Genomic DNA, 27,674 nt, shown 5'->3' with positions numbered 1-27,674 from the left:
GCCATAAAAAAAAACAGTAAAAGGGTGATGATAAATATGAGGAGCAGGGTCAATTAGTTACCAAAAGGGATTTACATCTGGCCAGGGGACATGGTTGAGGTCTTAAATGAATACTCTGATACTTGTCTTGACAAAAAAAGAGACATGTTACCCAGACCATGGTGACAAAGGATGGAACCCAGCCATTAGAAGGGCTCAACGTTAATCGGATAGAAGTGTTGGGTAGACTATTGACATTTAATGTTGACAAAAAGCCAGGACCAAACAAAATCCATCCAAGGTTTTTGAAGGTAATGAGAGTTGAAAATGCAGGAGCAGTAGCCACAATCATTTAGTCCTCCCTACGCTTGGGAAGGTGTCAGAAGACTGGAGCATTGAAAACACTCTGGATGTATAATGGCTTTGTTGGGTTAAGATTGATAGATTGCAATGCTAAGTCCAGCAATTACAGACCAATCAGTTTAACATCAATGGTAGAGAAGCTTCTACAGACAATTATTCAGGAGAGAATTAGTAGTTGCACAGAAAAATTGGGTTGATTAGGAAGAGTCAGCATGAATTTCTAAAGAGGACATTGTGTTTAGCTAACATTTTTTGAATTTTTTTTGAAGATACAACAGAAAGGTTTGATGATGCTAACATTGTAGATGTGGTGTACATGGATTTTCAGAAAATGGTTGAGACAGTTCTACACGACAGACTTGTAAACAAAGTTATTAGGTCATGGAATAGCTACCACCCGCCTACTATAATTTCTTCTAGTGTAGTTTCCCGATCTACTGCAAACAATTCGCACTTACATCTTCACTGTTTACTTTCATTAAATTTAAAATCCTAATTTCAGATTAAACTGTATAATTTTCAATCAATGTAAAATTATAGCATTGTGGCATGATAAAATTATTGATCAGCCCTTTCTCATTCCACAACACTAACTATTAAAATACCACAGTTTCTTGTTGGAGGTTCTCCAACAAACACATTTTTAAAAAAATTAATTTACATCCCAGGAATTTGTTCTCCACAATTAATGCTAATTAGGTTTACTTAGTCTAGTGGGTTGAGGTCCCCTATTACTGCATTATCTTTGTTACATGCATCTCTAACTTTCTGATTTATACTACACCCTACATTACCACTATGATTTGATGACCTATCAATAACTCATATCGCTGTTTACTTCACCTTCCCATTTGTAAACTTCACTCAAACTGATTCCATACCTTGATCTTCCAATCTATTATTCTCTCTGCTTAATATACTATTTGCATCCTCAATCAACAGTTTTATTTCATTTCCTTTCATTTTTTTGTGTATCTTTTCTAACTATCAAATACCCTTAGACATTCAGTTTCTAATCTTCATGACCTTGTAACTATGTCTCCATAATGGCAATTACAGCATACCTAAATATTTTTGCAGCAACCTGTTCAGAACAACAGGTTCAACTCTGTTATACAACTCTGGAACACATAGTTGAAACCAGACCTTCTGGATCAGAGGTAAGGAAACTATCACCTATTTATTTCTATAAAATTAATTAATCTATCTTGTTTTGTTTGAAGTGTTTATTAATTTCAAATGATTTAAAGATTTAACATAAATAGTAAGAGGGACAAGAATGCTATGAGAAAAATATTTTCACCCAATGGGTTCGGTTCTGGAATGCACTACCAGAGAATGTTGTGGAGGCAGGTTCTATTGAAGCAGTGCAAAGGCAATTTGGTGATTACTTGAAAAAGAACAATGTGCAGGATTACAGGGAGAAGGCAGATGAAGGGTACTGCATGAACAACCCATTTACAGAGACGGCACAGATACAATGGGCCAAAGGGCAGTGACATTCAGATGTATAAAAGAGGATGAGAAAACAAAGGCCATTTAGATCTACCAAAAAGCTATCTTCAGCACCTGTTACAGACATTCTTCCCGATACCAGAATATGCTGCCAAAAACATCAAAGCATAGTCCTTCTAAGGAACTATCAAGATATCAAGTGTTCTACTCAAAGCAAATTTTATGTGGTGCAGCTGTTAATCATCTGGCTCAATGTTACTGCTTTCACCATGAAATAATTCTACACAAGTTTGCATTTAATGGTATCATTGCCACTTCCATAGCATAACATTTTACCATTCCTGGAAATCTACTGAATCACAAATCACTTGACTACTGATAAAGCCTATATTACAGATTAAACTGAGAAATGAGGTTTTCAGCCATAATGGCAAGCAGCATAGATGTTAGTACGTCAGGGGGCAGCACGGTGGCTCAGTGGTTAGCACTGTTACCTCACAGCACCAGGGCCCCAGGTTCAACTCTAGCCTTGAGTGACTATGTGGAGTTTGCACATCCTCCCAATGTCTGCGTGGGTTTCCTCTGGGTGCTCCGGTTTCCTCCTATCATCCAAAGATGTGCATTTCAGGTGAATTGGCCATGTTAAATTGCCCATAGTGTTAGGTGCATTAGCCAGAAGGAAATGGGTCTGGATGGGTTACTCTTAGGAGGGTCGGTGTGGAGTTGCTGGGCCGAAGGGACTGTTTCCACACTGTAGAGACTCTAATCTAATCTAAATGCAAGATATTACATTTTGGTACAAAGAGCAGTGGGACTCTAATTTGGGCGGTATGGACTGAAAGGTATGTTTATATGCTGTATGGGTCAAGCTAATGAGGAGTCACCTGCTTAATTGCTCCAATTGCTGTGATGAAAGTGCACCCATAATGCTATTATGGAGGAAATTCCAGGATTTAAAGCCAATGATAAAAGAAAGAATGTCAATATATTTCTAGGTCAGAATAGTGAGAGATTTGAAGCGGTGTTCCATGCACCTGCTACTATTTTCCTTGTAGGCAGCATAGTTCATTGTTTCAGAAGGTGCTTTCGAAGAAGTCTTAGCAAATTGCTGCAGTGCATCTTAAAGACGATTCACACCGCAGTTACTGAGTTCCAGTGCAAAGATTAGGATACCGAACAAATTAGCTTTCCTCTCTAATTAAAGCAAATCAGACATGTCATATTTTGGAATTAAAAACAGAACACAGGTGACAAGCAGATGAGATAATTAGAGCTCTCTCCACTGTCCACACAATTGCCAAGATCATCATCATAGGTTGCTGTTTCCACTTTTTTGGAAAAGGAACTGAATTACACAATGAAAAACACAGTCTCTCAAATTACACATTTAGAAGTTATTACACATAAACATCAATTTGTCTTTTATCAACCCCTATAAACATTCTCCTGATTTTTCCTAAAGACAGCTTTACTTTTGAAAAGAAAACTCAAAAATTTAATCCCAATCAAAAATTAACACTGATCTTCTAACTTTTACTAATTTTGAGTCGAAACTGCCAGAAGCTGGAGAAAGAAAATCTCACAGTCACTGGACACTGCTGACTGAATAATTTGGATATATCCAGAGACAGTGCACATTTTCAAACGACACAAGCTAAATTCAATTCAGTGTTGCAGCTTCAAATAAATACATTTACTTCAAGTTCAGGCTTTTTGGAGATAGAGTTTCAACTAATACTTAACTAAAAGACACTAAATCCAACTAAATTGACATAATTAATCATACTATCATGAAACACAAGGCAGATATTTTATAATATGTTTAACATTTTATGGTTGGGCGTTAGAAACTTTAAAAGCCAGATAGAAAACAATTTCACAAACTGTCGGGAGGGAAAACTGCATGCCCTGAGTCAGTTGCGCAAGCAGAGAAAAGTCATGCGCTCAATCTGACTTGCATGCATCAGTTCAAATAATATCATGTGCATATTATTACAGAATAGAGTACATTAAAAAATGTATTGTGGTGACTCGTTGGGTGCAGAAATACAGCTGAGGGATAGGATCTCACGAGAAGAGAAGGTAACTACTTTATCTGCAGGGGAGTTTCCTTGACTCCCAAGGTTTCAGTTCCAAAGTAGGATCACTGGACCTGAAACATTAACTCTGTTTTCTCCTCACAGATGCTGCCAGACCTACTGAGTTTTCCTATCAATTTCTGTTTAAATCTGAAGGGCTTTGAGCACAGCATTAACCATCAATGCGAATTAAGTAGTCATTCCATTAAAAACAAAGTGGCCCATCACAATGGAGCCTCTGCTGACAACTTATATGGTAAATCAGATCACTGCGATGATAGTTCTGAAAAACTGCCACTCCGCCTAGCTGATGGCATAAAATACGACAGACTACTCCATCCTGCAACTGAGTCTTCTAGGCTCAGAGCTAATCAAGGTCAATCATTTATCCTTAATGGCAGCTTAATAGTTACAAATGTCAATCTGTAGCGACTTAGGAATCACCTCGTTTGAGCTTTAGGATAGGGAATGGGCACAACCGACAGATACCAAGGATTGCTGCGTGACCAAGTCTCAATACTTAGCTTAACTTACAAAGTATAGGTGTAATGGATTTGATTAGAGTCATAGAGATGTACAGCACGCAAACAGACGCTTGTCCATGCCAACCAGATATCCTAAATTAATAGTCTCATTTGCCAGCAGTTGGCCCATATCTCTCTAAACCCTCATGTACCCATCCTGATGCCTTTTAAATGTTGTAACTTTACCTGCCTCCACCACTTCCTCTGGCCGTTTATTCCATACATGTACCACCCTCTGAATGAAAAGGTTGCCTCTTAGGTCCCTTTTAAATCTTTCCCCTCTAGTTTTGGGCTCCCCTACCCTGAGGAAAAAGAGCTGGACTTTTCATTCTTTCTATGTCCCTCATGATATTATAAACTTCCATAAGGTCACCTCACCCCAGTCTCCAACACTCCAGGGAAAATAGCCTCAGCCTATTTCACCTCTCCCTACAGTTCAGACCCTCCAGCTCCAGCAAAATCCTTTCTGAACTCTCAAGTTTCACAACATCTTTCCTATGATTTTAACCTGGATTTTATGTTGGTCTTCGTGGCTCATGATCACAGGAGGCTATTCAGTGTAATATGATTGCCAAATCCTTGAAAGAGCTATCCAATTAGCCCCACTTCCTTGCACTTCAGTCACAGCCTCTGCAAAATCCTCCTTTTCATATGCATACAGAAGTTCTTTTCAAAGGTTATTATTAAATCTACTTCTACCATCCATTCATCCTCTTGTCCTTCAGCACCTAAGCTGGTCCAGTGAGACCATCAGAGTTTGCAGCCAAACAATTTCAGGCAGCCTAAAAATGTGCAGCACGAGCAAAACTCTGTCCAGACTAAGTAAACCTTTCAAAGTGATAAAACACACCTAGGGTAGATGAATAATTGACAATTAACAGCAAAATGACAAACTAACAACTAATGTCCAAAAACTGGTTTATCTAATACTAGGCAGCATGTATGTAAAGTGAGAGGGGAAAGATCAAAGGTGATGTGAGGGGGAAGCCTTTTCACACAGAGTGGTAAGAGTCTGGAATGCGCTGCCAGGAATAGTAGTGCAGACAATACAATGGGGACACTTAGGGGTCTTTTAGATAAGATATGGCTGGCAGAATGGATTGTTTCATTTTGCAACATGTTCAGCACAACGTATGGGCCAAAGGGCCATTCTTGTGCTGTACAGTTCTTTGTTCTATATTCTATCATTGGTGTAGATGTTGTACAGTCTGATTTGGTACTTTGTGAATTCAGCATATGGTAAATGAAGCATGAGACATTTGAAGTTAGACTGAGCATAAATCAGAGATCTAAAGCACAGAAAAAGGCCCTTTGGTCCATCAAGTCTGCATTGGTCAAGAACAACTACCTGACTATTGTAATCCCATTTTGCAGCACTTGGCCAATAGCCTTGCATGCCTTAGCAAAACAAGTGCATATCTAAATATTTCTTAAGAATTTACGAGGGTTTCTGCCTCTACAACTTTTATGGTAGTGAGTTCCAGGTTTCCATTACTCTCTCGGTGAAAATATGTTTCCTCTCATCTCCTTTAAACGGTCTGCCCTTTTCTAAAATCTGTCTCCTCCCCTCACCACCACTATCCCCACCCCTGGACACCGATCCCTCCGCGTGAGTTTTAAAGATACCTCTATATCTCAAATGTGTCCCCTCTCCATCTCCTCTACTTTAAAGAGAATAAAATCAGTCTGTCCAATCTCTCTTCATAACTGAAATTCTGCAGCCCAAGCAAAATCTTGGTAACCTCCAGTGCTATCAAATCTCTTCTGTAATGTGGATTCAAGAACTGCACACAATACACTAGTTGTGGTCTAATCAACATTTTGTACAGTTCCAGCAGGAAGTGCAGGATGATAATCTAAAGAGATCAATAAACCTTTCAAAACACTGCTAATGTGCACTCCTTCAGCCAGTGAATGAACTTTAAATAATTTGACAGGTAGCATATTTCACCCACGAAGTATTTGCACTTCCTGTCTACTCAGATTAGGATTTCAACAGGCCAGTTAGCACATAAACAACAGCACAGCACGACTGAAGTTCTGCCAAATCATCTCGCACTACGGACTGCCATTAATGAAAATAAAATAATTTAAATGATTTGGTCACATCAGCAGTCCGGGACATTCGACCTCGGACCTTGGGTGACCATCCTCCAAGGCAGACTTCGGGACAAGCAAGTGGCCAAGCTGAGGCTGATAACCAAGTTGGAGATGGCCTCAACCGGGACCTTGGGTTCATGTCACACTACAGGTGACCCCATTGCACTATACACAACACACCACTACAGACCCATACACTCACTGAGACCCTCTCTCATACATTCTATCAGACTTATACTCCTTTACACTCAAACACATACACAACTCTCTCAGACACTCATAACCCCCACCACACCTTCCTTCCTTCCCCCCAATACATACACATTTAAGTATTTAAGTTTATAGGGTGAATTTGTACTTTCAGAATTATATTTTACTTTGCTCAAAAACTGCATGTAGGATTCTGCAAATCTATTTTTTAGATTAGAATCAGCCTGACCATTGTAGCACAATCTCACACAGGACAGCTCACACCTTCAATGCATTACCTGGGCCGACACCAATTGTTAAAGTTCACTTGAGAATGTAACTTTTAAAAAAGTTAGAATGAACTGAAACCAACATGTTCATTCTAAAAGATGAGAGACTTAACAAGCAATCCAAGTCTTTTTCAATATATAATTTCAGATACAGCACACTGTAAACTTTCCCTATAAATTCTGTGTCTTACGATCTTATACTCCACAACCACCTGAAGAAGCAGCACTCTGAAAGCTAGTGCTTCCAAATAAACCTGCTGGACTATAATCTGATGTTGTGTGACTTTTAAAAAAATAATTTAAAACTTCAACAGTACCTGGAAAGGATGACAGCTGTGTATGTCCCACTAAGGCTGTAGATGCACCAATTGTTCCCAGGCCACCAAACTCCGAACGCCCTGAGCTTGTAGTGTGCAGTCCAAAGGCTGCGTGGTTAACCATTGGGAAGGCACTCGATACTCCAGACAAATTAAAAGGCTGATCTCCAGCTGCTGCTCTAAACATTTGCCCTGAAATTCAACAAAACGGTAAATGCTACAGATTGCTTTATTGCATCTGTGAGTCAACAAAGTAGTTTGAAAAAAAATCCAATACTGACTACATGCATTTAAGTTTCTAACGTCACCGATTATGTTTCCAACATTTTCTATAATAGATGCAGCAATCTGTAAATGTCAACCACCTAACCATAACATACTGAACAGTTTACTATCCATGTTCCTTTAGCACTTGTACCAAATAACGAGCAGGATATCTGAAAATAACAAGAAATTTGAATCAACAATACAATGAAAACTGTGTTGCACAAGAAAAGACAATATTATGAGAATAGTCCCATGAATGAAAAGCGAATGTAGCCGTTTGAAAATCAACATTTACAAGCTACACATTTTTCAAAGACATTCTGCTTTGCTACTCTTGCAACCAAAATGAATGACTTCCCTAAATTATACTTAATCTGCAATCTTGTTGCCCCCTCAGTTATCCTGTCCATAGAGAGATCGCAAGAGAGTGGGGGGGGGGGGGGGGGGGGTAGGGGTAAGAGAAATAGAGAGAGAGAGAGGGAGGAGCGAGGGGGGGGGCGCGAGAGAGAGAGAGAGGCGTGAGAGGGGGGGCACGAGAGAGAGGGGAAGCGCGAGAGAGGGGGGGGCGCGAGACAGGGAGGGCACAAGACGGGAGGCGAGGAAGCGAGATAGGGGGAGGGAAGGAGAGAGGGGGTCGGAGCGAAAGAGGGGATGGGAGCAAGAGAGGGGGAGGAAGCGAGAGAGTGAGCGAGCTCGAAGGAGCGAGGGAGAGAGAAAGCAATTCTATATTTGCTTACTTCCACTCTAATGGGACAATCTGGAAGAAAGCAGTGGCAAAAGGCTTGAACTCAGTGGAATTGGATGACGACTAGCTGGCTCCAGGAGGAGGTGGGGAAAGACAGATCATTACTGTGGTAACCCCAATTAAATATGAGAAGTTATAGTACAAAAAGGATTGATTTGGAGATGCTGGTGTTGTACTGGGTGTACAAAATTAAAAATCACACAACACCAGGTTATAGTCCAACAGATTTTTTTGGAAGCACCTGGATTGTAACTTTTAAAAAAAAAGGTCTGGGAAAGAACTGAAACCAACATAGTAATTCTAAAAGATTTAACAAACAATCCAGGTCTTTTTCAATATATACTTTCAGTTGCGTCACACTGTAAACTTTTGCGATAAATTCTGTGTCTTATGATCTTTTACTCTACAACCATCTGATGAAGGAGCAGTGCTCCAAAAGCTAGTGCTTCGAAATAAACCTGTTGGACTATACCCTGATGTTGTGTGATTTTTAACAAAAAGGAACAATGCATTTTGGTAGAAAGTATAGGGAAATCAGTGTGACTGCACAAGCACATGTTTAGACAGGGTATAGAGAAAAAAAACTGCTCAGAATACAGATAGAATAATTAACAAAATGTTGTGCCAGAAAGCAAAGTTATATTTTTAAAAAAAAAACAAGCGCTCAGTATTAGTTACAGGAACATGGAACTGATAAGTCAGAATTTTATGCTAAATCTGTACTGAACTATGGTCAGGCAACACCAACATTCTGGGTCATCATATGACTTTTAAAAAAAAAGTTAGTGGAGTGGATTTTGAGAATACTTGCAAGCATGATACAAGAAATATGTTGGTTCAAGCTGAAAATTCAAGAAAAAGCGTCTCTACCCAGAGAATGGTTGGAAACTTGTTACAACTTGTCATATTTGAGGCAAATAGCAAAACAGGTATGCAAATGAGCGCACACCAACATATATAAAAACATTCCATTTCGGAACAGGCCATTCTGTTCCTTCAGCCAGCTTCAACTTTCAATAAGATCATGGCTGATCTGATAGCAACCTCAATCTGCACTCCCATCTATATCTGATAACCGTTTGTCCATTTTCTTAACAAGAATCTATCAATCTATTATCCATCTATGCCTTACAAACATTTAAGAATTCTGCCTCCACATCATTTTCAAGAAGTGTTTCAAAAAACACAACCCTCAATGAAAGAAAATTGCCTAGTTTCTGTTTTAAATGGGTGATCCCTGATTTTTAAGCAATGAGACCTAGCGTTAGATTCACTTATAATAGAAAACATCTTCACCTGATCATTTCCACATCAACCCATTCAGGACCCCTCAGCATCACACGAGTCTTATGATGCAGAAAGAGGCCATTCAGCCTTTTATGCTTGCAACAGCTGTTCAAAGTGTAAGTCTCCAGATTTCCCTATTCCCCTGGATACAACTTTTATTCAAATAATCGTCCAATGCAGTCATATCTTTCAATGAACTCATTGTTCCCCAGAACACTTGGTATCAGACCAATACTCATGAACTCTTCAAATATTTACAAAAACTGATTTTAGATTTCTTACACTATTCTTTCCTCTTCATTAAATTTTGGTCATCTTTACTCTTTCTCTTATAAATTCCTTCAGATGCAAAGCTAACCTGCCTAACCTTTCCAAATGAGTCAATCCATTCATTCCATCTCTTGATATGGTGTACCTTTATTGAATTGCCTCCAATGTATCCTTCATCAAATAAGATGACCAACACTGTCAACAGTACTCAAGGTGCAATCTTACCAGAGTCCTGTTTAACTGAAGCATAAAGCCCCCCTACTGTTTAGATATTTTCAAAATCGACCCATTCAGAGATGTCATTGCACAGCTATGTGACAGATGGGACTTGAATTCAGGCTAAAAAAAAAACAGTAGGGACCATAAAAAATAGGAACAGGAGTAGCCAGTCAGCCCCATGGGCCTACTCCAACATTCATTAGGATCATGGCTGATCCAATGGCCCTCACAGTCCATCTTCCTGCTATTTCCCTGTGATCATCGATTCCATGATAGATCAAGAACCCGGGCACATTTAGGGCTGACATAGACAAGGACTCTATCCCGACAGCTCCATGTGGTAAGCATCTCCAGACACTTTCAACCCTCAGAGAATAAATTCCTCCTCCTCTCAGTCTTAAACTGGCATACTTTACTCTGAGACTATGTCCTCTGGTCCTACCACTGGAACTGTTGTTTTTCCACAACAGCCCTTTAAACAACTGAACAGCGGCCACAGACTTCTGTTTTTAGGTATTTTAACCAACCTGCCCATGTCATGACACACTTCCATGGCAGGTGGGACTTCAATCCCAATTTCTTGGCCCAAAGGCAGGTATACTACCACTCTGCTGTAAGTGCCCTTCCTAATTTTGCATTCAATTCTGCTTGTAATAAATAAAATTCTATTAGCGTCCACAACTACATTTTGCACCTCCATACAAACATTTTGCAATTCACGAACTTATCTGCTGATTGCGATTTTCTTGAAATCCTCTCCCTTTCTATTTCCTAATTTATTATTCTTTCTGGTATGTTACCTCCATCTTGAAGCTAGATGAAAAATACTGGTTTAATTAATCTGCTATTTTCTTATTTTCCATTATTAATCCCTTTATCTCACTTGGCATAGGACCAACATTCACTTTGTTAACTCTTAATATTTACAGAAATTCTTATTGTCTCTAAGACACCCAGCTGTCTCTCCATCTCAGAGCTCTAAAATCTTTCACCATTTAGGTAACATGCTTCTTTTGTATTTTTCCAGATAAATTGGACAGTTTCACACTTGTCCACATTATATTCCATTTGACACACCTTTTCTCATTCACTTAACCTATCTATCTACCTTTTTGCATCCTCCACATGCCTTCACAGCCTACTTTACCACATATCTTTACGTCATCAGAAAAATCAGACAAGCATAAAAAAAATGCATCAACTGTCTCACTAGCCCTAGGATGGACCCAGGTATATGTTGTCTGCAATTCCAACAAATAACTCAATACCACTTCTCTGATGATTGTGGTTTCCCTGAATTCTTTCCTCTTTTTATTTCCTAATTCATCTTTCATTCTTCGGTGTTAATTATATCCTCTATAATGAAGACAGATGAAAATACTGTTTTAATTCATCTGCCATTTTGTTACTCTCCATTATTAGTTCCCCAGAACACTTGGTATCAGACCAATACTCATGAACTCTTTAAATATTTACAGAAACTGTTTTTAGATTTCTTACACTAATCTTTCTTCTTCATTAAATTTTGTTCATCTTTGCTCTTTTTCATATTCTGTCTAATGTTCTGACCTACCTTTGTACAATAATATGCTTTTTCTTTTACTTTAATAGTATCTTTAACATTTCTAGTTACCCATGGATAATGGTTCAGTCCCTTGGAATTTTTTTCTTTGTCATGAGAATGCATCTATTCTGTATTTGCTGCAATATACCCTTTTATTGTCTACAACAGCATTTCTATTGTCCTACCCTTTAATTTGATTTGCTAATTCACTTCAGTTATATACCAATTCAAAACATGCAAAAAGCTGAAAAAGAAAAGAGTGGGGAAAAAGTCGGTTGCAACTGGATTCCCCAGTATGTCAGGTACTGATATGGAGTAAATTGCAATGTACAGGTAGTTTTCTTTGATGTGGTGGTTGCGTTCTTGTGCAAACCCGCATTATAAAAAAATTGCACTTTAAAAACAGCATTTATAGTGTTGGCGATGTAGTCACGTTACTGTCAATACATGTTTAAAAAGTTGGAGCCCTAAAAGCAGTGTGTCCCCAATTCATCAAACTCATTACAGTGAATTCACGTTAATGAAATTGTGCGTCATAGCAGAATGACCTGTATAGATCTTCCAGCGCTTCAAACAATGGAGAAATACTGTCTAAACCAAAGGAACAGTAACTTTCCCCTTCCTCATTCCCTTACTGTATCTCCTAGGCACATCATGCCTATTGGAGGCTGCCAATGCAGCAGACCACGTGGATAAGAATATCATGTCCATGATGGAACAGGGTCCCAAGTATGGTAATGAACTAGGAAACACAAAAAAGAGAAAATCCCATTGGCAGGGCTCTGAAGGTAGATAGGTTTCCAAATGAGAGTCAAGGAAATGAATGTCTGAGGGGTTTACATAATTGCAGGTTATTTGGTTCACCCAGTTTACTCCACATGTAATTGTCACTTTCAAAATAAAGACACCTGTAAAGAAAAAAGGATACCTTATGCAAGTCACTTAATGTCCTTAAACTACAGGTTTAACTTAATCTACATTTCACCAGCTAGCTTAACAGGATGGCCCATTCAAGAAGCAGACTACTGTCCTTACCGCAGGTCGACAGTGTGGAGCCAAATCCTGCAGCTCCCGTTGAAAGGCTACCCTTTGTAGCAGCTGATGCGGTAGCAGTGGAGGATGCTGAAGATGTAGAAGGGGCAGAGGAATTGGATGCCAGCCACTCCCCAGACTCCATATCTGAAAAGGGAATCAAATATTATAAAAATAAAAGCAACAAAGAGTGCAGAACTCCAACTCAATTACTACTGATTTCTACTATTGTTTTCAAAAACTACATGTCAATTTACTTCAGGAAAATGTGAGTATGAAAAGTCTTTTTTAGTATAATATTTTATGACGAATGGAGGGTTTTCACCTTTCTTATTGAAGGACAAAGTGAGTTCTGATGATATAAAATTTCTCTCTCGAACGGGCAGGAATGCCTTCCCTCCAAATAAACTTGGACTTACTATTCAACTTTCCAGCATTTTAAGGTTTGCTGTGTACAGGATTTGAACTCAAACAGGATGGTTTTCACAATAAATCACTTTTGATTTCAAATGCTGAATTACTACTGATTTGAATGTCACCATATATTTTAGCCATTTTAGACTCCTGACAAAATATTTGCAGCAACAACAGGACCTTCATGTAACAGCAACCCCTTATATCCATTCATGCTTTCATCTACATAAGGCAACTCTAGATAAAACTGGATCCCTGTGACCGACTGTCACTTTGCGCACATCAACCAACCATTCTACTTTTTGTGGTCAGTCCTGTACTTGACCTGCTCTTCCCATATCCTGAGTTATCTGCATCTAGAACTCTCCAGTATATGGGATATTTATCTTTGCACATGAGCATTACTCACCTGCACACTGCACTGCCTACCTGACATTTAGCTCCAATATTCGCTGAGATTCACCGAATCCAGCAATGAACACGTAAACTCCTCCCACTCATATTTAAAATTTTGAGCCTCTATAATAAAGTGCCACTGAAATGTTTAGCCAGTAGACTGTCACTCTGACCAGAAAAGTAACTTATTTCAAATGACATGAAAATTTGGCATTGAGGATGGGATCACTGATTTCCTCAGCTGAAGAAATTTGGATTAAACACATTTCTTGCTAACTGAGGAACTGAACTGTTGAGATAAAGGCTCAAACCCAGTCAAAATACGCTGAATTGAACTCATAGGTGATTCGACTGAGAAAGTTATATCTGAAGAAATTATTGGGGCAGAGCTACTGTGACCAAAAACATTTTGATGTTCACATAGTATGGCTAGAAGCTGTTTCGCACGGCAAACAATGATGTCGAAGTCCCGGATAATCCAGTTGCCATTTAGGTAGTGTGGGAAAGGAAAAGGGTGGTCTTTTGACTGGAGCAAGCCTAGAAGTGCACAGGGTGGTCAAGAACTTACTCGCTCCAGAGTGAAAATACACACCATTGTCTGACACCTTGATCAAGCTTGCTCAGCACTACAACCCAAAGCCTTTGGAGACTACAGTAAACTATTATCTCACACTCACTCCACAACCAAGAGTCCCTGGCTCCGCTGCCAGGCCAGGCCACCACCAGGCTACAAGTCTTACTTCAGCTGCAGATATTGCCTTCCCAGTGTCACCACCTTGAACAGTCCGCTGCCATTGGCGCTACCATCCTTGATCGCTGGAGTAGCTTTGCTGCAGCTACCATAGGCCCAGAACGGCAGGAGAACTGTCTTGCTGCCACTGCCACAGGCCCTGAATGGTGGGATAATGTCCTCACTGCCACCAGTCTCTTAATCATCAGGAGAAGTCACATCCGCCACTTCACACGTGGCCCACTCTCACTGCCATGCCAGTGTTGCCATTCAATCCACCACAGAAAAGAAAAAAAAACAAAAGGAAAGGAAAACAAAGCAAAAGACAAAGAGCAGAAGCAAAAGTAAAACAAAGGAGGAAAGCAGATGGAAACAAATGGGCCCTGGGCAAGATCCCACATGCAACCCTGTTGCTAAAATAACTCAGAGGGACTGCAAATTGGCTAGGGTATATGAATATATTGCAAATGGGTGGCCAACACAAATAGTGGATGAACAAGTCAGACCATTTCTTTTCACAAAGTAGTAAGTCATAAGTCAATAAAGGGCTATGTCATGTGGAGAGTTCTAATTCCTGCAAAGTACAGATCACAGTTCCACAAGAGCTGCGTGACTGACACTTAGTAATTAGCTTAATAGAATCCTGCAAGAAGCTACCTTTTGATGGCCAAGATTAGATAAGAGGTTAGAAGACACAGTGAAAACAATGTTAAGCATGTCCAGCTCACATACATGCAAACAACGAGTAGGTCATTTTGCTACACAGAGCTGCTCTGCATCACTCAATAAGATCAGAACCGAACTGATTGTAACCTTAAAACCATATTCCTGCCTATCCTTGTTGAACTAGAATCTATTTGCTCTGCCTTTAAAATATTCATGGACTCCGCTTCCATCACCTTTTCAGAAATTGGGTTCCAAAACCTCATTTGAAAACAGTTATTATCAGTACCTTTGTAAACGTGTCAACAGTAGCTGCACTTCAGAAAAGCAACAGCTTTTCATTGTAATACATGATTTAGAGATGCTGGTGTTGGACTGGGGTGTACAAAGTTAAAAATCACACAGCACCAGGTTAAAGTCCAACAGGTTTAATTGGAAGCACACTAGATTTCGGAGCGATGCTCCTTCATCAGGTGGTTGTGACCAACCACCCGATGAAGGAGTGCCACTCCGAAAGCTAGTGTGCTTCCAACTAAACCTGTTGGACTATACCCTGGTGTTGCGCGATTTTTAACATTGTAATACATAGCCTTCTAAAGTGAGTTGAGGGGTTTCACACCAAACAAAACTTTAGCTTTTTTGTATTGTTTGCTTGCTGCTTGTTGGTTTCCAGAGGAAAGTGCATCCAGCAGCATAGCTCAGTTTTATTCAGAAGGACTTTGCAAAATTCATAAAAAGAAACAGGTGTAACACACTAGAGGTCCACCACATCATCTTGTTTCCAATGGACCAGCAGTGTGAACAGCGCAACTTGTAAAGCAGGGTCCTGTTAAAAAAAAATGAGATATAAATTAAAATCAATTTACTTGGCTCCCAAACTTGGCAAACTTTGTGTTTATTTATTATAACACACCTCGCACTATTAATGGCAGAATGCCAGCTGAATTGTTCCTTCGAAGACAGTTCAGAACAAGCTTTTTAGTTACTCAAGTCACATTCACCAGTCAGTAGAAAAGAAACAATTCAGATAGAATCAAGTCAGGATAGGAATAAAGGGAGAGAAAATTTTCTTCAGTTAAAGTTAAAGTTAAGAATCATGATCGCATGTGGTTACCAGGAATAGCGGTGAATATTATGTCACGCTCATGCACATCTAGTCAAGATGTTTGCGAGGGGAAAGGTTAGCTTTGTACTTGTAAGTAATGTTTTGCCTTTACAAAATTCATAAAAATGATTGAAGTTGGGAAGAATCAAATATATCTGTTGAATCAGACTGTTTGGAAACTGTAGAGTAGCAGCAGTTACTCCAACATAAGTTGCCCCAGAAACTAGGTCAGCCAGACATGACCAATGACTGGAAAGTTCAACTGAATATCAAGGTCAAAATTGGCCTTTGTTGGATAAAGATTCAGCTAAACGATGAATCAAGATCATTTCCCAAATACTCAAAATGTTTGGAAAGGTATTATCCGCATGAAAATACAATACTAGTGGTTACCTTTGGTTCATGAAAAGATGAACAATGAGAAATGCATTAAGATTGTATCAAAGTCAAATGAGGGAGGGAGGAGTGTAACAGAGCCCTCTTGTGACCATTTGTATATCTATGCATATAATGCAAAACTGGATTTCACTCATTCTGTTATCATTGGCCATACTGTCCACACTCTGATTTTGTCTGTAAAAATATGAAAGCCCGAAGCAAAGTGCAATTTTTTTTAAAAATGGGACAAACATATTTCACATCATAATAACAAGAATTATCAATCCAAATGACACCACACTCTCTCATAACAATACCATGAGATCTGCAACTTTTCTTGCAACAATAAAGTTGTGATAAATTCTTTGAATGAGCACAAGAACTACCATAATATTTTACGGTGAGTGGAGTAGTTTGTTGAACAGATTAGAATAAAAAGTGGAATTTTTTTATGGCCAGAAAACCCAGCAAAAATATGTTTTTGTACATTTTAGTGCAAATGGAAGTGAAAATCATAACTTCATAAACAGTGATTATACAGCTAACCAGAACTAGAAACATGGCTCATTAATTTACAATTGAACCCACTCAGAACATTTAATAAAAGGTGAAAGAACTGTGGGTGCTGTACATCAGAGACAAAAATAGAAATTAATGGAAAAGCTCAGCAGGTCTGGCAGCATCTGTGGAGAGAAATCAGAGTTAATCTTTTGAGTTCTCAGGAAGAGTCACTGGACTTAAAACCTTAACTGATTTCTCTCCACAGAGGTTACCAGACCTGTGAAGCATTTCCAGCAATTTCAGAACATTCAAATATCATTTATTCCAGGGCTTCCCGAATTGTGGATTATGAGCCCAGATGAGATTTTGGGTGAGTGAGCTCCAAGGTAGCAATGGCTACCATACAATTGGACTTATTTTTGACGTTTGCAGGACTCTTTCAAATATCTTCAATTCTCTCTATCGTTGTGTGCAGCCCAATGGAGTACTCTTGGAGACCTAGCTGCTATCATACAAATGCAAGAAAAGTGGCTGCTCACATTTTTTTTTGTAGAAATCTTGTCTTTTCTACTCATTCCCATAACTCTAAACTCCTGTTCCGCCTCAGCAAACCTACAACTAAACAGCTCTCATACCCCGAAGTTTTTCTGTGGGGTTACTTGAATTTTAGGGCATGAAATGGGTCACATTGAAAGAAAATTGAGAAGCATAGCATAAATCTATCATTTCAACCTTACGGTGTACTTCAACCTAATTTTGCATTGCTTAACTTTGCCTGCACTACTCTCCAATGTAGTTAGTTGTATTCATCATCTTCCACAGTTGCTTTCATAATCATAGCTGCAATCACTTCCTGAGCCAGCTATGTAAAATAATCTGAGCCATGCTGCTCTCATAACTATCACTCACCTAAGGTGCCACACTGATGTACATATATTCAGCAGCTCCCTTCTCCACAGCAAACTAACTACGGGTGTCTGGCAAAAGGAGAAGACTCCGTCAGCATTTATTGCCCAACCCTAATTGCGCAGAGGGCAATTATGCATCAACCACATGTAGGTCAGTTCAGGTAAGGACAGCAGATTTCTTCCTTAAAGGACATTAGTAAACCAGATGGGGCTTTCTGACAATTGAGTAAAAAGTGAGGTCTGCAGATGCTGGAGATCAGAGCTGCAAATGTGTTGCTGGTTAAAGTACAGCAGGTCAGGCAGCATCCAAGGAACAGGAAATTCGACGTTTCGGACCAGAGCCCTTCATCAGGAATGAAGGGCTCTGGCCCGAAACGTCGAATTTCGTTTCTGACAATTGACAACGGTTTCATGGTCATTATTACATTCTTAATTCCAGATTTTTATTGAATTCAAATTCTACCATCTGCCATAGTGGGGTTCACACCATTACCTGGGTCTCAGGATCAACAGTCCAGTGATAATATCACTAAGCTGTTATCTCCCCTATTCATACTACTTTGATTTTGTCTCTTATTTTTAAAGAGGACAGAGCAACTTTTTTTTTAAAACACACTTTTCCCAAAGATTATAAAATAGAAACTGACACATTGTATAACACAAGCTTCTGAATTCAAGAAATATATTGTAGAATTGTTAAGAATATTAGTGCAGCTCATTAGTATGGTTTTATGTAAAAGTGCTTCAAAAGGTATGGCAACTAACTGTCATATTAATTGAAACTGACATTGAATGTTTCATGTTTACAGATATACAGCTGTTGGTTTATTCTAGGATATACTAGAATAAGAAAATAGGAAAACAAAAATCAGATCTTCAGAAAACAAAACTTGTTTGTCCTTCTCTAAAAGTATACGACCAGAAAAGGAGGACAGCATTTATTGTTAAAAACACAATGGGTATTGTAATTGCAGAAAGGAATTTTGCATGAATACAAAGTTGGAAAAGTTCAGGTTTGTTTTTAAAGGTGCTCTCCTTGGCATTTGAAGAATTTTACGTGTTTAATTTCAGGAATACTAACAAATATTCACGGGAATACTAGCATAGAAGTTACATTACCAGACTAGTGATCCACACCCCTGGACTTATGATCCACAGCCATGAATGCAAACCCCATGATATCTGTTAAACCATGTAAAATCAGTCAGTTTAATAAATTGGGAGTAAAAACTGTGTAACATTATGCATGGTGACCAGGTTAAAAAAAAATCTGGTTTATTAATACCCTTTTGGACAAGGAAATCAGCCATCTTTACTTCGGTTGGCCTATTATGAGATTCTAGGCCCACAGCAACATGCTTGACTCACAATTTTCCTCTGTAAACCATCCAGTAGCAAACTGCAATGACAACTTGACTATCACCACATGGGCTACAGTGGTTCAAAGTAGCAGGTCACCATTTTCTTAGAAAATAAATAGGGATGGGCAACAAATATTGGCTCTGACAGTGATATCAGCACACCATGAAGAAATAAAAACAAGATGAACCAAAATAACTCGCGAAATATAGCTTTTTGCTGAGATACAAAACTCCAAAATATATGACTCCAGCTTTTTAAATTTTCAAAATTATTTTATTTCACCTACTTTTCTAATCAATCTGTTCAGAGATGTTATCACACACCTCTAGAGCAAGTGGAACTTGAACCTGTGCTTCCCGTCCAGCTGTAGGGGCATTGCGCCCCAAAGACAGGTTTGTCATGGTGACTTCAGCTAGTATAGGAATTGAAAAGTTTTTTTTAGTATAATTTTCTATGACTATGATTGACCAACCAACTAAATTCTGAGCATCTTAGCTATGCATAATAATGTCAAACTTTGTAATGAATAAATAGAAAATAAACCTAATTGTAAAGAACAGCCTTTATTTTGAAAAGAAAGGCATCACTTAGTTCCAATAAATAGTGCCCTTCTAGTTCAGGAGATGCTCTTCAGACGCAACTTCCAGAATAAGGCCATTCTAACAGTTGCCTTCTTTCCTCCATTCCTTAAAAGCAGATGCAGTCAATCAGTCGGTAGTATCCTCACAGAAAGCATACCGATAATTTATTTATATTAATTCATGCAGTGCGGATGTCACTATCTATGCCAGCATTTAGACAATAGACAATAGGTGCAGGAGAAGGCCATTCAGCCCATCGAGCCTGCATCGCCATTCAATACGGTCATGGCTGATCATTCCTAATTAGTATCTTCTTCCTGCCTTATCGCCATAACCCTTGATTCCACTATCTTTGAGAACTCTATCCAACTCTTTCTTAAATGAATCCAGAGACTGGGCAGAGCATTCCACACAGCCACCACTCTCTGGGTGAAGAAGTTTCTCCTCATCTCTATCCTAAATGGTCTACCCCGTATTTTTAAGCTGTGTCCTCTGGTTCGGCACTCACCCATCAGCGGAAACATATTTCCTCCTGCCAGAGTGTCCAATCTTTTCATCATCTTATATGTCTCAATCAGATCCCCTCTCAGTCTTCTAAACTCAAGGGCATACAAGCCCAGTCGCTTCAGTCTTTCAGTGTAAGGTAATCCCGCCATTCCAGGAATTGATCTAGTGAACCTACGCTGCACTCCCTCAATAGCCAGAATGTCTTTCCTCAAATTTGGAGACCAGAACTGCACAGAGTACTCCAGGTGTGGTCTCACCAGGGTCCTGTACAGCTGCAGAAGCTCCTCTTTGCTTCTATATTCAATTCCCCTTGTTATGAAGGCCAGCATGCTATTAACCTTCTTCACTACCTGCTGTACCTGCATGCTTGCCTTCATTGACTGGTGTACAAGAACACCCAGATCTCTCTGTACTGCCCCTTTACCTAAATTGATTCCATTGAGGTAGTAATCTGCTTTCCTGTTCTTGCCACCAAAGTGGATAACCATACATTTATCCACATTAAACTGCATCTGCCATGCATTTGACCACTCCCCTAACCTGTCCAGGTCACCCTGTAATCTCCTAACATCCTCAACACATTTCACCCTGCCACCCTGCTTTGGATCATCAGCAAATTTGCTAATGTTATTGCTGATACCATCTTCTATATCATTGACATATATTGTAAAAAGCTGCGGTCCCAGCACGGATCCCTGCGGTACCCCACTGGTCACTGCCTGCCATTCCGAAATGGAGCCATTTATCACTACCCTTTGTTTCCTATCAGCCAACCAATTTTCAATCCAATCTAGTACTTTGCCCCCAATACCATGCGCCCTAATTTTACTCACTAACCTCCTGTGTGGGACTTTATCAAAAGCTTTCTGAAAGTCCAGGTACACTACATCTACTGGATCTCCATCGTCCATCCTCAGAGTTATAGCCTCAAAACCTTCCAGAAGATTAGTCAAGCATGATTTCCCCTTCATAAATCCATACTGACGCTGTCCTATCCTGTTACTACTATCCAGATGTGCCGTAATTTCATCCTTTATAATAGACTCCAGCATCTTTCCCACCACTGAGGTCAGACTAACTGGTCTATAATTTCCTGCTTTCTCTCTCCCACCTTTATTAAAAACTGGTATAACATTAGCCACCCTCCAATCCTCAGGAACCAACCCCGAATCGCTCGAACTCTGGAAAATAATCACAAACGCATCCACGATTTCCCGAGCCACCTCCTCAGTACCCTGGGATGTAGACCATCAGGCCCCGGAGACTTATCAACCTTCGGACCTAACAGTCTCTCCAACACCAAATCCTGGCAAATATAGATTCCCTTAAGTTCAGGTCCTTCAGCCAGTGTTACCTCAGGAGAGGTACCTTGTGTCTTCCCCAGAGAACACAGATCTGAAGTACCCATTTAATTCTTCTGCCATTTCTTTGTTCCCCGTAATTTATTCCCCTGTTTCTGTCTTCAAGGGCCCAATTTTAGTCCTAGCCATTTTTTTGCCTTGCACATACTTAAAAAAGCTTTTACTATCCTCCTTTATAGTGTTGGCCAGTTTACCTTCGTACCTCATTTTTCCTCTGCGTATTTCCTTCTTAGTAATCCTCTGTTACTCTTTAAAAGCTTCCCAGTCCTCAGTTTTCCCACTTATCTTTACTGTTATACTTTTTCTCTTTTAACTTTATATGTTTCTTAACTTCCCTCGTCAGCCACGGCCGCCCATGCCTCCTCCTGGGATCTTTCTTCCTTTTAGGAATGAACTTATCCTGCAACTTCTGCATTATACACAGAAATATCCGCCATTGTTCCTCCACGGTCATCCCTGCTAAGGTATTGCACCATTGAACTTTGGCCAGCTCCTCCCTCATACCTTCATAGTTCCCTTTATTCAACAGAAGTACTATCACTTCCGACTGTACCCTCTCCCTCTCAAATTGCAGATTGAAGCTTAATGTATTATGGTCACTACTTCCCAATGGCGCCTTCACTTCGAGGTCTCTGACCAATTCTGGTTCGTTACACAATACCAGAACCAGAATTGCCTTCTCCCTGGATGGCTCCAGCACCAGCTGCTCTAAGAATCCATCTCTGAGGCACTCCACAAAGTCTCTTTCTTGGGGTCCAATACCATCCTGATTCTCCCAGTCTACCTGCATGTTAAAATCCCCCATAACAACTGTAGTAACATTTTTGCGACAGGCTAATTTCAGCTCCTGACTCATCTTACATCCGACATCCAGACTACTGTTTGGGGGCCTGTAGATGACTCCCATGAGGGTCTTTTTACCCTTAGTAATTCACAGCTCTGTCCACACCGACTCTCCATCCCCTGACTCTAGGTCCCCCCGCGCAAGGGACTGAATATCCTCCCTTACCAACAAGGCCACCCCACCCCCTCTGCCCGTCAGTGTGTCCTTACGATAGCACGTGTAGCCTTGAATATTTATTTCCCAGGCCCTGTCCACTTGAAGCCACGTCTCAGTTATCCCCACAATATCGTATCTGCCAATTTCCAAAAGAGCCTCAAGCTCATCCATCTTATGTCTAATGTTTCGTGCATTCATATATAGTATTTTTAATTTGTTACTGCTCGCACCCTTCCCATCAACCTCTATTTCACTCAACCTTACAGCATGATTCCTTTCCGAGTTTTCTGCCTCATTGATACAGTTGTCTTTCTTGACTCCTCTTGTTCTAACTTTCCCTTCAATTTCCTTTTTAAACATCCAGTTTGCCCCCTCCCCCCCGCAACTTAGTTTAAATGTAACGGTGTTGCAATAGAAAACCTGCCTGCCAGAATGCTGGTCCCTAATCTATTAAGGTGCAAACCGTCTCTCTTGTAGAATTTATGCTTACCACAAAATATACCCCAGTGATCCAAGAACTTAAATCCTTGCTTCCTGCACCAGTTCCCCAACCACACGTTCAAGTCCATTATCTCCCTGTTTCTGGCCACACCAGCCCGAGGAACTGGAAGAAAACCGGAGATAACCACCTTAGACGTCCTGCTTTTCAGCCTTCTTCCTAGTTCTCCGAAGTCCTGCTGTAGTATGTTCCTCCTCTTCTTCCCGACATCATTTGTGCCGACATGTACCACCACCTTTGGCTCTTCACCCTCGTCCTTGAGAATTTCCCGCACGCTGTCCGCGATGTCTTTCACCCTGGCACCAGGAAGGCAACACACCATCCTTAAATCCCGTCTGCTGCCACAAAAACCCCGGTCAGTTCCTCTCACGATGTAGCCCCCTATTACCACAGCTCTGTGCGATGTCCAACTCTGCCTCTGTGCCAACTTTTGATTGACAGACCTGGTCGCCTTGCGAACTGGCAGTGTCATCAGTCTCTACTGTTTCCAAAAGCTTCAACTTGTTCCTGACAGGTACTTCTCCCGGGCTCTCTCGCACCTGTCTCCTCTCTGCCTTCCTCATCATCTGCTCTCTTCTGGCATGATTGGTGTAATAACCTTGCTGAAGGTCTTGTCCAGAAAGATCTCGTTCTCTCGGATGAGCCTAAGGTCCTTGAGTTCTTTCACCAGCGCTGCAATATGCTCGGTCAATAGCTGAATGTGCACACACTTTCCACACATATACGAGCCAGAAACACCAGAGTCATTGACCTCCCACACCAAGCACGTAGCGCAGCTGGGCAGTCATGTCTTCACCTTCTTCAACTGTGGCGTAATCACTTCACTCAACCTCCTTGTCAAAGACTCCTGAGCTGAAGCCTCACTCTTCGATCCAAATTTCCTTAGACCCTCCTTTTGTGGCAAGTCTGTGGACTCTTAATTTAGGTTAGAGGAGGAGGGAGGGAGGGACACCCTACTTTGTAGGACTTGGGGTTTAGAACACACCCACTCTAATAGTAATCACTTACCTTCCCGATTGGCTTTGCTTTCCGCCTGAACCTCCGCCCAGCTCCCGCCACTCTCTGCTGCGAAAAGACTGTTGGCGTCAAGGTAAGTTTTTATATAGCAATCACTTACCTTCCCGACCTGCTTTGCACTCCACCTGAACCTCCGCCCAGCTCCCGCCGCTCTCTGCTAACCTTGCATAATCTCTCAGAAGGCAGTTAAGTGTCAACAATATTATTGTGGGTCTAGGCTCATATATTGATCAAACCAGGTAAGGATGGCTGCATGTTCACCATGAAGCTAGCTTTCTATTTCAGTGAAATTTGAATTCAATAAAAAAAACTACGTACCTTGGTATGATTCAAACCCAAGTTCCTCCCAGACCAGTAGCCTGGAGAGACAGGATACCTACTCGCAGAGTACTTCAGAGAACATCTCTGGGACACCAGCACCAACCAACTCTTCCGCCCCATGGCCAAACACTTCAACACTCCCACTCCACCAAGGACACGCAGGTCCTGGGACTCCTCCATCGCAACTCCGTAACCAAACAATGCCTGGATGAAGAACGCTTAATCTTCCACCCCACAACATCAATGCAGATTTCACCAGTTTCCTTATTTCCTCTCCCCTCACCTTATCCCAGTTCCAACCTTCCAACTCGGTATCGCCCTCATGACCTGTCCTACTTGCCCATCTTCCTTTCCATCTATCTGCTCCACCCACCTCTCCAACCCATCACCATTACTCCCACCTCCATTTACCAATCGCACTCTCAACTATCTTTTCCCCAGCCCCACCCACCTCCTATTTATCTCACCACCCCATTGGCTCACAACCTCGCTCCTGATGAAGGGCTCCTGCCCAAAACATCGAATCTCCTGCTCTTTGAATGCTGCCTGACCTGCTGTGCTTTTCCAGCACAACACTCTCTACTCTAATCCCCAGCATCTGCAGTCCTCATTTTTACCATTTTGAATGTCTGGTCCAGTGACATTTCCACTATACCACTACCCCTCCATATTCAGACAAAAGGATTTTAAGTAATTTCCACTCTTGGAACTGAAATCTGCAGTTAGCTACAGGATTATTAAATGACTATCTAATTCAAATGCTAATACATTAAATCAATATAATAGAAATAGAATTCAAATCCTATGTGAGTGGGCATGAGAGGACAATGCAGGTAAATGGTTGCTACCAACTGTAAAAATTCAGAGATGCCAAATCCACCTGTTAACCACTGACTAATTTTAAGTGGTGGAAAGTGAATCAGTTCCCTAATTTTCAACCTCACTGATTGGCAGCCAAGATTTAAATACTTTTCCATGACTAAAATGAAACCAACTGTTTTCACCAGAAACAATAAGGAACCAATTAGAAGGTTCTCTCAAGTGAAAGGAAAAGCAATTTTATTATCTGCCAACCCAAAGAAAAATAATAAAGATGCAACATTAAGCATATGTCTCTGGGAAACTGTGCACTTGAACCTACATCAAACACAGACACGTACAAAGAAGTAGAAAGCCAAAAGGGGATGCCATCTGGTACAAACTGAAGATTAAAGAATACACAATTTAGAGTCATCTGGGCATTCATGAGGCATAAATGTTTAACCTGAGACCATGGTTTGTCAATCAATTTCTAGGAGTATCAACAGTACAGAAAATTCCAATCATCCTTTAAAGTGTTCAGCGCCCTGATCTTCATTCCCATTCAGTATTGGGCATTTTTCTTTTTACTTAAATGGGAGAGAGAGGGAGCGTGCAAGAGCGAGTGAGAGAGCGAGCGGGAGAGCGAGAGCGAGCATGCGTGTGAGACTGTGTGTGTGTGTGTGTGTGTGTGTGTGTGTGTGTGTGTGTGTGTGTGTGTGAGAGAGTGTTCTGCTAAAGCAGCTCATTAAAATACAAGCTGGTTGTATAGTTTGTCTGTATATGATATTTCATCTCAAATGCATGTACAATTCTCATAATAGTGCAAATTATGTAGGAGCTGAGTATTGGCAATGCATTAAGTTTTTGGAGCAAACCTTTTATTATGTTATTGTGCTGCCCATCACAGAATAGAAATTCCAGAGTGTGGAGTAAATAGAACAAATTTGAAGATTATAAACTGGAAGCAACATTCCAGAAGATACATTACAGTGAGACTCGAAGAAACAGAGTACATGGGCTAGGACACAAAATTACAGATTAGTCCATAACCTAATGTAAATATAAATCAGAGCCTGGTATATCAAGGATTACCATGTATAACAGCATTTCGCAAAATTTAATGGGGGGGGGGGGGGTGTGCGGGTGCGGGAAGAGAGAAAACCTGCACAGTTACTGCCTTTGCTGTGTTGCTGGACATACAAGTGCATCTTGGAAAATTAACAAACAGTGAATTTCACAACTAATCTTGGAGGAATCGGTTTGGGCGAAGTTCACAACACAGAATCAGATAAGTTAATTGTTGTTCTAAGTCTGACCAAGAGAAAGGCTGTATCAGTGAGTACAGTGGGTTCTTTCTTGATTATATGTTTTTGGAGATACGCCTCTTGAGTAAACTTAAAATATAAGCCATAGCTACTAATTTAACCTGGGGCAGTGTTTTGGAGAGGAATAAGACAGTGTTATTTTCTGGGTCTGTAGATTGTGAAGGAGCAAAAATTACCTTTGCAGTGAGATGTACTTGTTGTCAGATGTGGGAATTTAAAAGAGAGTTTAAGGGTTACTGCAGATTATATCTGCCATAAATGCTGTTGGATGCGAATCTTATCAGATCAAGTGGATCAGTTGCAGAGACAGATAGAAGCAATGAGGAATTTGCAACAGCAACAGTATGTGTTGGATTGCAGTTATAGGAAGGGGGGGAAAGTCTCAGGTACAGTCACATAGATGGGTTAACTCCAGGAAGGGTAAGAGAGATAGGCACCCAGAGCAGAAGTCTTTTGTGGATATACCCATTTCAAACAGGTATGCTGTTTTGGAAAATGTACGGGGTGATGGATTCTCAGGGGAACATAGCACAAACAGCCATGTTCCTGGTACTGAGACTGGCTCTAATGCAACAAGGGGTACGTCGGCTTCCAAGAGATCAATTGTGTTCAGGGATTCTGTAGTCCGAGGTACAGACAGAAGTTTCTGTGGCCAGCAGAGAAATAGCAGAACGGTGTGTGGTTTCCCTGGTGCCAGGATCAAGGATGTCTCAGAGAGGGTACAGAATGTTCTCATGGGGGAAAGGGGACAGCAAGAGGTTATTGCCCACATTGGAACCAACAATGTAGGAAGGGAAAAGGTTGAGATTCTGAAAGGTGATTACAGAGAGTTAGGCAGAAATTTTAAATGGAGGTCCTCCAGGATAGTAATATCTGGATTACTCCCAGAGCTTCGAGCTACTGAGGGCAGGAATGGAGGATAGAGCAGATGAATGCATGGCTGAGGAGCTGGTGTATGGGAGAAGGATTCAAATTTTTGGACCACTGGAATATCTGTTGGTGTAGAAGTGACCTGTACAAGAAGGACAGATTGAACCTAAATTAGAAGGGGACTAATATACTGGCAGGGAAATTCGCTAGAACTGCTTGGGAGGATTTAAACTAGTAAGGTGGGGGGGGGGGGGGG

At 40.6% G+C, this 27,674-nt stretch overlaps 1 protein-coding gene across 8 annotated transcripts in view; it reads right to left on the bottom strand.

The window, feature by feature from the left end:
- baz2ba (bromodomain adjacent to zinc finger domain, 2Ba) overlaps nucleotides 1-27,674 on the bottom strand; it is a 369,151-nt gene that overhangs the window by 176,681 nt on the left and 164,796 nt on the right. For all 8 annotated transcript variants that reach the window (XM_060827214.1, XM_060827207.1, XM_060827211.1 and 5 more), the window contains exons 3-4: nucleotides 12,683-12,826; nucleotides 7,296-7,487 (exon numbers count right to left, since the gene is read on the bottom strand). In XM_060827214.1, coding sequence (XP_060683197.1) covers nucleotides 7,296-7,487; nucleotides 12,683-12,824 — 334 coding nt within the window. In that variant the 5' untranslated portion in view covers nucleotides 12,825-12,826. The remainder of the gene's footprint in view (nucleotides 1-7,295; nucleotides 7,488-12,682; nucleotides 12,827-27,674) is intronic.

Source organism: Hemiscyllium ocellatum, chromosome 7 (genome assembly GCF_020745735.1).
Source record: "Hemiscyllium ocellatum isolate sHemOce1 chromosome 7, sHemOce1.pat.X.cur, whole genome shotgun sequence".
NCBI classification, from domain to species: Eukaryota; Metazoa; Chordata; class Chondrichthyes; order Orectolobiformes; family Hemiscylliidae; genus Hemiscyllium; species Hemiscyllium ocellatum.
The sequence above is the reverse complement of the archived record's forward strand: the minus strand, read 5'-3'. Positions and strand labels throughout refer to the sequence as shown.